The sequence below is a fragment of the Pelodiscus sinensis genome, chromosome 7 (genome assembly GCF_049634645.1).
Source record: "Pelodiscus sinensis isolate JC-2024 chromosome 7, ASM4963464v1, whole genome shotgun sequence".
In the NCBI taxonomy this organism is placed as follows: Eukaryota; Metazoa; Chordata; order Testudines; family Trionychidae; genus Pelodiscus; species Pelodiscus sinensis.
The window spans coordinates 40,308,744-40,322,650 of NC_134717.1; the positions used below are offsets into that span (position 1 = coordinate 40,308,744).

At 40.7% G+C, this 13,907-nt stretch overlaps 1 protein-coding gene across 1 annotated transcript in view; it reads left to right on the forward strand.

Moving 5' to 3' along the window:
* Positions 1–13,907, forward strand: part of MYO3B (myosin IIIB) — a 344,336-nt gene that overhangs the window by 16,551 nt on the left and 313,878 nt on the right. Inside the window, exon 5 of the mRNA XM_075933604.1 lies at positions 547–623. Coding sequence (XP_075789719.1) covers positions 547–623 — 77 coding nt within the window. The remainder of the gene's footprint in view (positions 1–546; positions 624–13,907) is intronic.

Here is a 13,907-nt window from a genome sequence, read left to right on the forward strand (position 1 = left end):
CATCAATGGCTATTAGCCAGGATGGGTAAGAATGGTGTCCCTAGCCTCTTTATGTCAGAAGCTGGGAATGGGTGACGAGGGAGGGATCACTTAATGATTACTGTTCTGTTCATTCCCTCTTTGGCACCTGAAATTGGCCGCTGTTGGAAAACAGGATTCTGGGCTAGATAGACGCGTAGTCTGAACTTGTATGGCCATTCTTATGTTCTTCAGCAAAGCACTGAAGCATATAATTTATTTTAGTACACAGTTATGGTTAAGGTGAGCTTCAGTGCTTTGCTTCACAGAGATGGACTTAAGCATAGTGTTCCTGTAACTATGTTAGAGAAAGTTGTGGTCTTCCTTTGGACAAGTCCTGATTAAAGCAAAATATAGAATTGATCATATAACTAATTTAGTACAAATGATATACCTTGACCTGATTTTGACTGCTGTTTTGCAGACATGATTTAAGGATCATGTGTTTATTTTCCTGAGACTTGAAATAATCTGAACTGAAATTACATCATGAATTTTTGGCCAAAGTGTGAATCCATTTTATTGCAGGTGTTTCGGCCCAGCTTACCAGTACCCGGCTACGCAGAAACACTTCGGTGGGAACGCCCTTTTGGATGGCACCTGAGGTGGGTGGGCAAAGCATTTTATTTATTTTGTCTGAGTTGCCTCTGTTCATTACAATACACAGTTTTGTCCTAATTCTACACTGACTCAAAAAATTTGATACCCGTAATAAACAGAAAAAGCGTTTGGTGGTTCCCAGCTATGATTCTGTTTAATTTCCTTCCACATGTGTATTCTTATGCAGTGGGATGTATAGACAAATTAGATTCCATTAATAACTGATGCATGATCCTCTTTTATTAAAGAGAATTGTTTGCAGCTTTTCCATAAAACTACAGGCCAAGCTACAGGAAACTTGTTGGTAATGCTTCTTTAAGGCATAAAATACTTCGGACTTAATGCTCTTATGATTCTACTCCACAGAGTAACAGGCCAGGACCAATGGCTATTGTTCCTGCCATAGCAAGGGGAGGCACTTATGGGAATGTCTTTTAGAATTTAGTATCCTTTACATCAATTTCTTTGAATCATTCCAAGGATTTTAGTAGGGAATTATATCCCAGCTATAGAATACTGTATGGTTCCTAAAGCCTCTAAAAGAGAGTGAATCCTCTATAAATTTCCTTGGGGTTTAGCACAATGTCTATACATCTAATCCTGTTATTTTATCCCTATTATATTCTATATAACATTATTAAGTTGGGAGTTATTGTACAATACATCAAGTGAGCCCTTTACTCAGCTGGCTGATGCCTGCTTAGATGGGGATCCAGATTTCCAACCTGCACTGTCTTTTTGAGCTCATCCCTCCACTGACCTGGGAAGGGGGGATCACATGTGGACTCTGTGCTACAACAGAAATGCAGAATTCTAGAAGTAATCTGGTCTTTCCACATGTTCTTGTGCAGGAAGGGTGGCACGTTGGTCAGTGTTTGCAAAGTACATTAGCCGTTTAGTTGTAATTATGACAGGGTGGACTAGGCCCAGACTCCACCTGCTGGAGGCCTCAGCATCTTGCCAAACCTGTCTCAGGAAAGGAGCAGTGGAGCTGAGTCCTCCGAGCAACTGAGACAGACTATGCAAGAATCAGCCAATTGGGGGAGAGGCCACAAAAGGCTAGCCAATCAGAAAGGCTGCAGGGAGCAAACAGTCAGGGCCAAGGAGGGCCATCTAAAAAGTAGAGGCAGAGCCAGAGACAAGTAGTTCCTTCCTGTAGCCAAAGTAGTACTGATGATGCTCCTGGCTGGCCAAAGAGAACTGCAGCACCATGGACAGGGCAGCGCTGGTAGGGATCAGGGGAGTGAGAGGGGGCTCTGAGATGGCTGCTCTGACTGAACACAAAAGAGCCCTGATCAAAAGATGGAACATTGGTGAAGACTGGGACAGCAGGAAAGTGACCCAGGGAACTGAAAGCTGTTTCATTAAAGGAAGACAGCAATGAGTGGTTGTTATTGTTGCAGTTCCTGGTTTAGGACCTACTGGCTGGGCCACTAAGGAAGTGGTTAACATTTGGACAGCTTTCACAAATAAAAACTAATTTCACTGCTTGTTTTCTTTCTCTCCTAATACCCCTTTTGACCATTACCTGCCAATTTAGAAGACACGAATTTTTACATCATGATACATTTAGTGTTTGGTCTTATCTGCTTTTGGTCTGAGTCTGATTTTGTTTTAGCATCTCTGACCTGTTTATTGAGTTTTATTGCTTCTGGAAAAGGAGTTCCTGGTTGCAGAGTTAGTACAGCTCCAGGCTTAGGTTTTACAGGGTCTTTCTGTGTTCATGCACACTCACACGTGGGTGTGTGTGTGTGTGTGTGTGTGTGTGTGTGTGTGTGTGTGTGTGTGAATATTTAAGTAAGCAAGTGATTTTCCCCTCCTATCACAAGGTCACCTAGCATCTGCTTGATCATGTAACTTCTTGACCTTCACCCACAAAGACTGCTGGTCAGCATGCTAGGAACATAACAAGCAGGATGAGGAGGAGTGTGACTCTGACATAGCACCTCACCAACCTAGAGTGGTAGCATCAAACCCTGAATAGAGGAGGCAGGACAGTGAGAGGCTAAGCATGGAGGAGAGGTCACAAGTCGCTGAGAAAGCAAGTGGTCTGGTTACACTATTTATGGAATAGTTGGCTTTGTCCGGTGGGGTGCAAGTCCTCGGTCTGCTTGTAAGTATCAAAGCATGTTTAGATTCATGGAAGTAACATAGAACAGAAATGAAGAAAATTCAAGAGTCCCCTTCAAGCTTCTTAGGCAAAAAAAACCTGATTCTCAGTACTTTCATAACAGCCTGCCCAGAGACATCCCGCTGCGTTTTTACTGTTCAACCCATTTTGTGGAATTTTAGGAAAAATTGTCTGTCTTTTAGGTTAAAAGTGAACAAAATGCCCCTGCATTTTCAGTGACTGCATGAAAGAGGACAATAACCTTGGCAGTATCCCTTTAAATACCAGCAAATATAACAGGAGTCCTGTGTTTTATAAAATGGTACAAAAACACAGAGAAGACTGTGCAATAATGAGGAATATTAAATCTAAACAAAAATAGTGGCCTTCAACAGAAATAATGGAACAACATATCAACTGTTGGAACCACAGGCTATTTGGGATAGAACTTACATTCTGCATCTGTTATAAACAAGCAAAGGGCTGTATCATACAGCATACAGTTTTGAGTATAATCCAAACATTTGTTTCTTTTAAAAAATGTTACAGTCCCATCTGGTCTTCTCTCTATTGCCACAGAAAGCTGGTTATAGTTGAGCTGAGAAATAAACCTGCTGTAATGGATCCAAAAATGGATCTTGTAAAAGCCTCTCAAAGAATGGTTGATATTTTACCATCTCCATAACAACCAGTTGACGTCACAGAAGAGACAGGAGACACCTTAGTAACCATCATTCCATCATTATTTATGGCATCACCTTGCTTAAAGACACTCTAAAACAGTTTTGGCCATTCATTCCAATGTTGCCAAGGGTTATGATGACAAAATATTTGTATTAAACCCAGATAATTAAGGATGCTGTTTACATTAGTGCTTTGCTTGAATAATAACAATCAGGGTTTATGGTTGAAATCTTATTTAAATGTCCTGTGCCCTGCCCTCCTACTAATTGTCTTGCTGGAAAATAACATAATTTGAATAAAAAACCCAAAGAAATAAATGGACATTTTGATGTAAGTGATCTGAAAATATGGTTACATGTAATGCCTGAAAGGCCTTGTGTACATACCACATCTGAACGGGGATGGCTGGTTTTAAAGTTCCTGTTTGAAAAAAAATATTTCCAAGTGACCCAGTGCCCTAAGCACAGTAACTCTGCAAATGAACATGCATATGTGAACCACCAGGTATGCACTGATCAGACATTGTAGATTTATAAGTCTGCAAAACAACTGTAGACTTCCCAACTATCCATTATGCTTAGGCTTGGCAGAATTGTATTTTTTTAAACATAATTTGGAAAGATTTTTAAATTTAAGTATTTAAAATATTTTTATTAATTCAGTTGTGCAAAATCATAGGTGTTGAGCATTTTTATAATTTATTGAAAATTTTGTACTCATGAAAAATTGCTGGGGGTGTCAGACACTAAAGGAAATCAGAAATGCTTATTAATGGCAGTAGGATATTTACTGATTAAAAAATCAAATCCTTCCAAGACTGATTATGCTGCTCCTTGAACTTTCTTGTATATTATAAGTACCGTGAGACTCATGTGTTGTTGTCATTATGATTGGTTTCCTTGTGTTTGTGTGAATGACACATTTATATTCCATTGAACATAGCATTTACATTACTTTTTGTCGTGCCTTCATAGGTTTTTTTCTTTATGCATGTGTAAATTGTGCTATGAAAGCTGTAGATTTTCATCTACGAGAATGTGAAAAATCCTTCTTGATAACAGCTTTTTTGAAAACAAAGTTTTTTAGTGAGTCTAAGGTAGGATGAGTGAAAGTCAATGGAAATTTGTATAGTAAAGAGAAAACACAGTGCATCAAGCAAAAAGTTTCCTTGTTCTTTTTATGCTTGATGTTTTAGAGACATGGAGGTATCTATGGAGAAACAGAGAGAAGAACCCAAAACAACTTAAAACAATTGGGTGAATAGGAAATATAACTCAGAAAAACTGAAATAATGATCTAGGGAAAATGAGGAATTTGGACTAAGTCCCCCGATGGGTAAATGGGCCTTCCAGAAATGTTTTTCTGGAGTATGTGTGTATCAGAGAATAGCATCAGGACAGAGGGGGGAAAAAGAGCAAGAGATAGAAGTGCATGTTGTGAATTTAACCCAAATATGGATGGAAAGTGAAAGTGGGATATAATGGTATGGGAAGTAAGCTGAATAGAAGCAACTGGACTGCTTAGGGGGAAAAACATTAAACCTAAGAAGTAGCCTTCAGAGTTGGTGGTTATGTTAATCATAATTGCCTCGTGCATACAGCAGTCAGTTGCAGGACTGAAACAGAGAATACAACTAGGCCAGATTCAGCAGAACCATTGCTGTAGTTACTTTATAAATCCTTGTCTATTAAATAAGCTACCTAAAATCTGTCTCTGACATGCCTGAAATTAAACATCTTTAATTCCGAGTCTTAGTCCACGCTCCTTTTCATCTCAGTTCCAGTTCAGAAGCGGGTAAAAGAACAGTGCTGCAGGTTTTGCAAGATTCTTACCCCAAATAGCAAAAATATCACATAATCAGATGATCGCATTTGAGTTCTAATGCATTCATCCAAAACTTTGCAAGAGAAACTCACAAGATTTTAGTTATGTTAAACCTAAACTCTTGGTCCTGGTCTAGCCTAGCCTGAAACTGGAACCTCAGAACATAATATAAACCTGATGTGAACCAGCACATTGCCACCCTATACCAAATTTGTTTTAGGAACAGGAATTGCCATATAAGATCTGGGGCAGACACTGAGAGTGATTTAAAAATAACTCAGACTGAGGTATCATGGACGCCAGTGACAATGGGTGCATAGTCTAGATCAGGGTGTGGCAACATACAGCTTGCGGTCTGGCTGCGGGGCATTCGTGTGCTTCTCTGAATGCTGCGAGCCCAGGGAGAGGAGGCAGAGAGACTTTGCACACTTTCCCCACCCCCTGCACAATCTCACAGCTCCTATTGGCCAGAAGTGCGCAAAGTACCCCTCCTCTCCCAGGTCCCAGTATTCAGAAGAGCACATGGCCCCACAGTCAACTGCTCTGAGCAGCCTATGGAAGGCAGGGAGCTTGGCTGAGGAACTTGCTGTAGTGCTGGCCAGAAGCCACCCAAGTAAATGCCTCCCATCCAGAGCCTGTCTCTGGCAGTCCAACCCCTCCCTTCCCCCTCTCTTCTCTTCTCCCCCGCCCATGCACTCCTACCCCATTCCAGGCCCTGCTTCTTCAGCAGGTCAGGATCTCCTTCTGCACCTATCCCCCCTCCCAGAACCTGCCCCCAAACTCTGGTCCCAGGTCACAACCCAAACCCCTGCAGCCCCTCTTGCACCTCTGCCCCAGAACACAACCCCCTTCTATATCCCCCTCCAAGCTGGAATACTCTCCTGCACCCATACCCACCCCCTGGACACTGCACCTCCAACCCCTTCCTTCACCCAGACTCCCTCCTAGATCCCACACCACCTTCTGCACCCAACCACAATCCCAGATCCTGAACCTCCTCCATTAATATCATGGAAGAGTTTGGCCCTTGACCACTTACCAAATTCTTGGAGTGACCCCCAATCAAAATTATTGCCCAACCTGGTCTAGATACTAGTTACTGATGGGGCTGATAGCATCTATCTTAGAGGCATACCTGGGAGGTCGACAAATGCCTTTGATGTCAACCCCTGCGCATCCAGACTACCGCGCTGAGCCGACAAACAGCTGATCGGCTCAGTGCGGCAGCCATGTAAATTTAAATGAAGCGGCGATTATTTAAATCGCCGCTTCATTTTCCTATGCCTGGTAGTCTAATCTACGTGCCTGTCGTCAGAGGCATGTAGTCTAGGCGTACCCTGGGAGTTTTGCTGTTGACTTACCTTGTGTGACCTTCTGGCCCCATTTATCTGAAGCTTTATAAGCTCCCTGTTTGGGTACATGTTACAAGCCAAGAGAAAATAGCATTCAGCAAGATTATCACAGTAACAGCAGAATGTTTTCCTTCTCTTTGGTGAAATAGACATCTCCATGAAATTCAGATGAAATTCATTACAGAATTAAGAGTATGCTTTGAGAATGTTAGAACTGCAAGTGATCAACTAAATATACCCAAAACACCCTTTATTTTTTTTAAAAAGACTCCTATTTATCTTCTGTTTAAATCTGATTGTTTTTTGAGAAAATCAGTTGAATGTTGGAACAATGAGGAAACACTTGTTGTGTGTCATTGTAGTATGAGGCCCTCCCTACATTATGTAAATGCAAACATTAAGTGAGCACAATAGTTTTGTTTACATTTGTATATTTGAAAAATATCTAAAGCAATGGACTGATCCTTCAAAATTTCATGAGCAAGTCCCTCTGAAGTCCAATATTCATGTGAATAAAGGACTTTTCGTTCAGGGCCTGATTTTTGCTTCAAGAACAAAGTTGCCTAATGCCAAATTTCATCTTAGAATAGGTTTCTTTTGTTTATATCTCAACTATATAAACCTTAAAAAGCAGGTTGGCACCAGTAGTTAAAAAGCTTCTAACATCTGGAATGGAAAATCCAACCCCCTGGCCAAATCACAGAATGGCATTCAATAGAAAATTTTACTCTGTTCCGTATTTCAAAATTAATTCTAAGTAGATGGGATGGTGCATACAATGCTCTAAAAAGCACTGAGTATGTTCCCCCATTGCAACCCTTCAACTTATCTTGTTCACCACTCACTTGCCTACATCATGGGACTCAAGGTCAGCCCTTGGGTTAATAGCTTTAGGTCTCTCTGCTTTAACTTCCATTTAGCTAAAATTAGCTCTTCTGATAGGAACATTTCAATGGCAGTTGGTGCCATTCAAATATGAAACTGTTTTTGGATTGAATTCTGATTATCACAGGAAATTCTAGGAATCCATATGGTAAAGGGAGACAAGTTTGAACAAGTGAGAAATCAGAAAGTATAACAACAATGTAATTTGGTTGCTACCTGAAAGTAATTTAAAAGTGATTGTGCATGCAAAGCTTGTTTGTATTTTGTAATAGAAAATGCATGTCCTTTCTGCATTTAGTGAGGACATTTTGAAAATGTATATTTATAGCATGTGTAATACATGTGTGGCAAATGCCTATGAGATATTAACTTTAAATTATCTAGGGCATAAACCAATCATTAACTCTCTGGGGTTAGGAAGAAACTTCTCCCAAGGTGGGCTATTTCATAAATCACTATAAAGGAAGTTCTTGTACCTTTCTCTGAATTGGAATTATCTGGCCTGAAATGAATGAACATTGAAATTTCTGAAAATTGAACTCATTTGGTGGGAAAACAATGCATTAGACATAGTATGATAGCAGTAGAGCTTAGAAACAAATTCAAATTTTGTGGTTCACACATATCAAGAAATGTTTGGTACTTGCTATTATATTTATGATTGTATTATTGCAGGGCCTAGGCCCCAGCTGAAAGCAAGGCCACATCATCTCATGCTGTGAGAGACAGCCCTTGCCCTGAAGAATTTACAGTCTAAATAGTCAAGACAGACAAAGTGCTTTATTGCTTCCCCTTCAGTATTGATTTTTTTTTAATGAAATTTGGTCAATAGGTAATTTTTGTCTTTTTGCAAATACTCCCAGTTACTTTTTCTGTCAATCTTTAGCTCCAGTGGCGGATATAGGGCAGGGCGAGCAGCGCGGCCACCCCGGGCCCCGCGCTTCAAGAAGCCCCGCGCATGCGCCATGGCAAACAGGGGGCCCTGTGAAATTTTGCTGCCCTGAGCCCCGCAAAATCCTCATCAGCTCCTGTTTAGCTCAGAATGTTTACATTAAAACAATCATAGAATCATAGAGTACTAGAACTGGAAGGGACCTGGAGGGGGTATCAAGTCCAGTCCCTGCCCTCACGGCAGGACCAAGCAACATCTATCATCCCTGATTGATGTCTGTCCAGTCCGCTCTTATATAGCTCCAGTGATGGAGATTCCACAACCTCCCTAGGCAATTTATTCCAGTGTTTAACCACCCTGGCAATTCCTAATGTCCAACCTAAACCTTCCTTGTTGAAGTTTAAGCCCATTGCTTCTTGTCCTAACATTCTCTACGTTGTAGTCTGGAGTTGTTGCCCCCTGTAATTTTTACCACATCTGCTGTTCAAGATTCAGACTCATCTCGGGCCATGCTTCCAACCAGAGGGAGACTGGTTAATTATCACCTTAGCACCACATTCTCCTGCTAAGGTCTAAAAGCTATGGAGCTGGAGGAGAGTAGCCAAGGTGGAATTTTGCCCAGTCTGTGCTTGGCCCAATGATAAAGAACTTTCTTGTATATGATGCAAGTCTGACTATATATTTGAGCAAAGCCAGGTAGGTGGTAGGTAACATACTTCCTGGTCTAGGATTTTCTTCTGGTACCTCTGCCTTCCCAGCCTCATTGCAGAAGGAAGGAAAAATGAATGTCTCAAACATCAGTGCCTTAGAACCAGAGGGACTTCGAGCACTCTTGGATGAAAGGGCAAGTGTCCCCAGGAATAAGTGGCTCTGGATTCCTTGAAGAGAATGCAGACTCTGCCTTTTGCTTGAAATTAAAAGATTCTTGTTTTGCAGAAGCTTGTCTGGACACCACCTATAGTTTAGAAGACAGGACAAAACCATAAGGCTCTTTAGTAAGAGTGGATCTGGAAATGGTGTCTGTGATTGCTAGGTCTGGGTCTGATCCCTTTAAAGCCACATATGGCCCAAAGTCCCTCTTCAAGGTCAATTGAGTTGAATGCTCAGGAGACTAAGCATTACTTCATTCAGTACATTACTAAAAATAGGCAGCAGTACAGCTTTGGGACTGGGAAGTCACTGTTTAGGCCAGATTTACAATGAAAAGTTTTTTCTGAGTAGCTAGATTGATCAGGTATGTGAAGCCCCCTCTCTCCCCAACAGACTTAGTTATGCCAACTAGTCCCCCGGGGTAGGTGCAGCTATGCTGACAGAACAGAACGAATGGTATTTATGTAGGTGGCATTACTGTGCTGATGGAATGTTTGCCAACAGATAGAGTTTTTCTATCTATGCTAGGGGGGTTTGGCTGCTACTCCTATACCAGCATTGCTATACCTCATACATAAATCCTATATAACCTATACATAAATGCTATATGGAAAGCATTTGCAGTGTAGATTGGCCTTAGACTCCAAGATAGAAATCAGAACCAGCTGCAGAAACCAAACTCCAAACAGCTGTTTTGCTTGCCAGGCTTATCTTCCATGGGTGAAACAATAAATCCAACTTTTACTTTCCCCCTCACCCCACTACAAGCGTCTGTGAATGGTAAAATCCCAACAAGTCCTAAGGTAAGTGTTCTGTTTAGTAATCACATCGATTCTATGATCATGTAATCCATGTACATTCTACAAATGCAACAGAAATATAGTAACAAATGCAATGTGTTTTCTGAGCAACTTCTCTTGCTAGAAGTGAGTGAAGGAAAATTGCATGAAACGCACTTGGCTACATGTTTCAGTGCAGATTAAATTTAGCTAGAAACAAAGAGAACTCACAGTAGACTGACAGAGTATCTGATTTAAAAAATGCTTCTTAACCGGGCTGCCAATGCCAGGATTTTTGCTGTAATATAGTTTTACTCACATGCACTTCCTGAAGGCATAAGCTGTCAGCCATAGAGAGGAGAGAACTCATAGATACGTCACACATTCCCTTCCATCAAGTATGTGACCCCCTGTCGCAGTCATTAAATTATTTTGGCATAGCTTGTAAATAAACTCTCTAAGAAAGTTTAGACGTAGATTGAATTTTGCTGTTGAATTGCAAACAATAGATTTTACAATGAGAATAAATGGCCACATGCCGTTTATAGATTTTCTCTGGAGGAAGCAGAGCCACAGAACAGGGATAGGACGAGGCAGGTGGGTGCATATTGAGACCCAGTGGTTCCCCAGATTTTCGAGTGCCCTAACAACCTGTGTATTCTGCATATGGGTAATACTGGCTTTGGAGGAAAGGATGTTTTGTCCTTTGAGTCACTGGCGTAGGAGTCACGAAATCTGGATTTAATTCCATAGAAGTTAGCTGACTTTGAGAAGAAATCTCTCCTTGCTCCACTTTACTTCCCTGATAGCAAAATGGCAAAAATGCTGCATCTGTCTCACAGGGTGTTGAGGACAAAGGCCATAATATTTGTGAAGAACTCACACAATGCTGTTCTGAGGCCCATGCAAGTATCTAGACAAACATGATCTGGGGATAGACTGTAGCAGCTTTGTAGCCAAGTAGATAACTGCTTGTGGCTTCCTCTGAGTCACCACCTTGTGGGAACTGATTCACATGATTTCAGTGAAGTGATTTATTATTGGGAACACAGATGTTTTTGGGAAGTGGATATAGTTTTAAACAAACTAGAGAAATTTTAGCTTCTTCCTTGGTTATTTTTTCCCCCTTATTTAAGTTTTGATGGTCAAACCAAAGCTTACAATGAACTGGAATAGGAAGGAGTTATGTTGGAGCTGCTAACAACATTGAAGCAGCACAATGGAGTTCAGAAAGCTACCTTTTGAAAATTACAGATAAGTCCTTAAGGAAGAAATTTACCCATAAGGAGAGCATCTCAGAAGGTCAGAAAAAAACAGTGGGACCACAGCAGGGCTGCAGCGCAAAGGGGTAGTGTTTGCATAATGTCACCCTTTGCCTGCTGGACAGCCAGCTTCCTTGCTAAGCAGTATGAAGGGGGGCTTTGAGAAACTGAAGGAATATCCGCAAGATCCATAATTATGTAGAGTCAGTTGTCATAATTCCTTTTGTAGCAGTGTGCAGGGATTGTAGAGGCTATTCCAGTCTAGCTGGAATGGAGATATGGAGAACTTGGTAAACCTCTCTGCAGTTTGAAGAAGATTCCATTACCCCTGTGGGAACTGTGTAGGATGAGGTGTATAATATGGAAGGGGCAAAGGAGGCTCTGCACACTGGTCAATAATTAACAACTAATATAAATTGTCCTGAAATTCAATCATGTATTCTATTGATTTTTTTAAAGTAAGTTAACATTTCATTGATAAATGTTAATTTTTTTTTTGTCTTTGAATAAGATCTGGAAGTCATCAATAAAGAAAAGGGAATACAAAAAACAAAACAGTTTAGGCCTCATGTTGACTCCAGCATATATCTATATGTGTGTGTGTGAGAGAGATCTTGGTGTGTCAGACCAACTCTTCCAATGTTGCTAAACACCAGTGGAACTGAATCAGTAAGACTTAGGAAATGTCCTTAGTGTACACAGTGCTTATGAAAATATTTTTTTACCCTAAGGCGAGATCAAATTAAATTAAATAGGCTGCATAATGTCATGTGGAAAGACATTCAGCTGGTTTATTTTGTTTGACTTGTGTGGTTAGCAGTTTTGCTCTCCTTGGAGCAAGGGTAACATTTTTGCACCACATTCATGTTTTATATGCTCTGCTTTCAGCATTTCCTTCACACATCCCAGAAGCTATTTAGCTAATGCCTTCAACTGAGTACAGTAGCACCTTTCCTCCGAAGCTTCAGCCCTTTAAACTCCAGACTCCTTCCAGCTGGTAGGTTGGCAGTGCTAATTACACAGTGCTTGTCTCCAGCTAGCAGAGCTCCAGTCATAATCATTCTGCAGTATATTATATGCTTGCAGCTATGCTTTTCCACATGTCCTATATAAACTGAAGCCAAAACAAAAATAACATCAGTTCTAAGTAGTCCTAGGCAAATCTCAAAAGGGTTTGATGCTTCAGTTCTGATAAATGAACATACAAATGCGTATGTCACCCTGTCCCCAAATTAGCTGTATACACATGCCAAACTCCTGCACTGCATAATCCTATGTGTTCCTTTCTCTTTCTGCTCCTTTTGTGTCCAAAAGGTGGTCCTATTAGCATGGAAAGGACACGAAGGTCACAGACTGACACCAGCTGTCCTGAATAAGGGTAGAATCTCTCGAGACCTTTTAGAAAACAACTCACTACTGGGTTGGGAAAGACTAACTGACCCTCTACACCTGTATGGAAGGCAGAAATAGGGGCCATACAAACCTTTATTGACCACATGGATAACCCCTGCAGCCTACAGTGGAGAAGACAGTCCAGCATGAGGGGAATGGACATGAGTTGGAGACTAAAGTCATTGTGAAATCAGACTGAAAATCTCTTCCACTAGATCAGATAGGAAGCCCTAGTGGAAGGTTTCCTGCTGACAAGGAGGATGTGGCTGTCCTGGGTCTGTGCAAGAAAGCTTCATTGGGTTCAGCCATGGAGCTTCCATACCATGAAGTGAAGCAGGTACTGTAGACAGCTGTGATCCTGAGTTATCAAGTCTGGGAAGAACGGTGGGGTGATTGCGGTTTCCACAGACATTTCCAGAAGAAACATGAATCCATGTTGATGGAATGAACTTGCATAGCAACAGAGAAACCCCCCCCCCCAACCTTTTATTAGAATTTTACCTTTAGGATGAGAAGAAGAGGAAAAGAAACACAACCTTACATGACGGATGATGATGATAATGTTTAATGCACTACTGGAAAGCACTTAGACATCCACTCATGAGTGTAATATATGAAACTAAACAAAGCAGAATTGAAGCAGGAAGCTCTTTGACATACTAAAATGAAAATAATTAGGGAGGAGAGTTATCAGAACATTTGGTTCTAGCTTTGTGAAAAAGTTTGTGTGTGTGTCTAATTTTTCTGACTCAATCTGCTGTAGACAAACAACTAAATGAGAGATACCAAGTGAAAGAAGCAGTTTAAAAATAAATTATTGCTGTAACAGAAGATGCTTTTATTCTAACCATAACTTATACTGCCTCCACTGGATTTTCTTATCTTGTATATTCAACACCCTTTACTTCTTTTATAAGAAAATAATTTATGCTGTCAGCAATTCTGTTTATATTTAAGACAAAGTTGCAATTTAATTTAACCCTAAGCAGAATACCATGAATGTACATGTTAACAATGCACTGGAGTTCAAAAAGTTTTCAAAGCACTTGGTGGTGAGTTGTTTGAGCTACAAAATTTTGTTCAAGATTCCAAGCCAGGTTAACTTCAAGAATTTTTAGATGTGAGGTTTTGTTTTATGCATTTATAGAGATAAAGGTCTATTTTAAACCTGGATTTAGTTTCTAATCTCCACAGCAAGGTTTGTGGATGTTCAAATTCAGAGGCTTGTTTTCAGGTCAG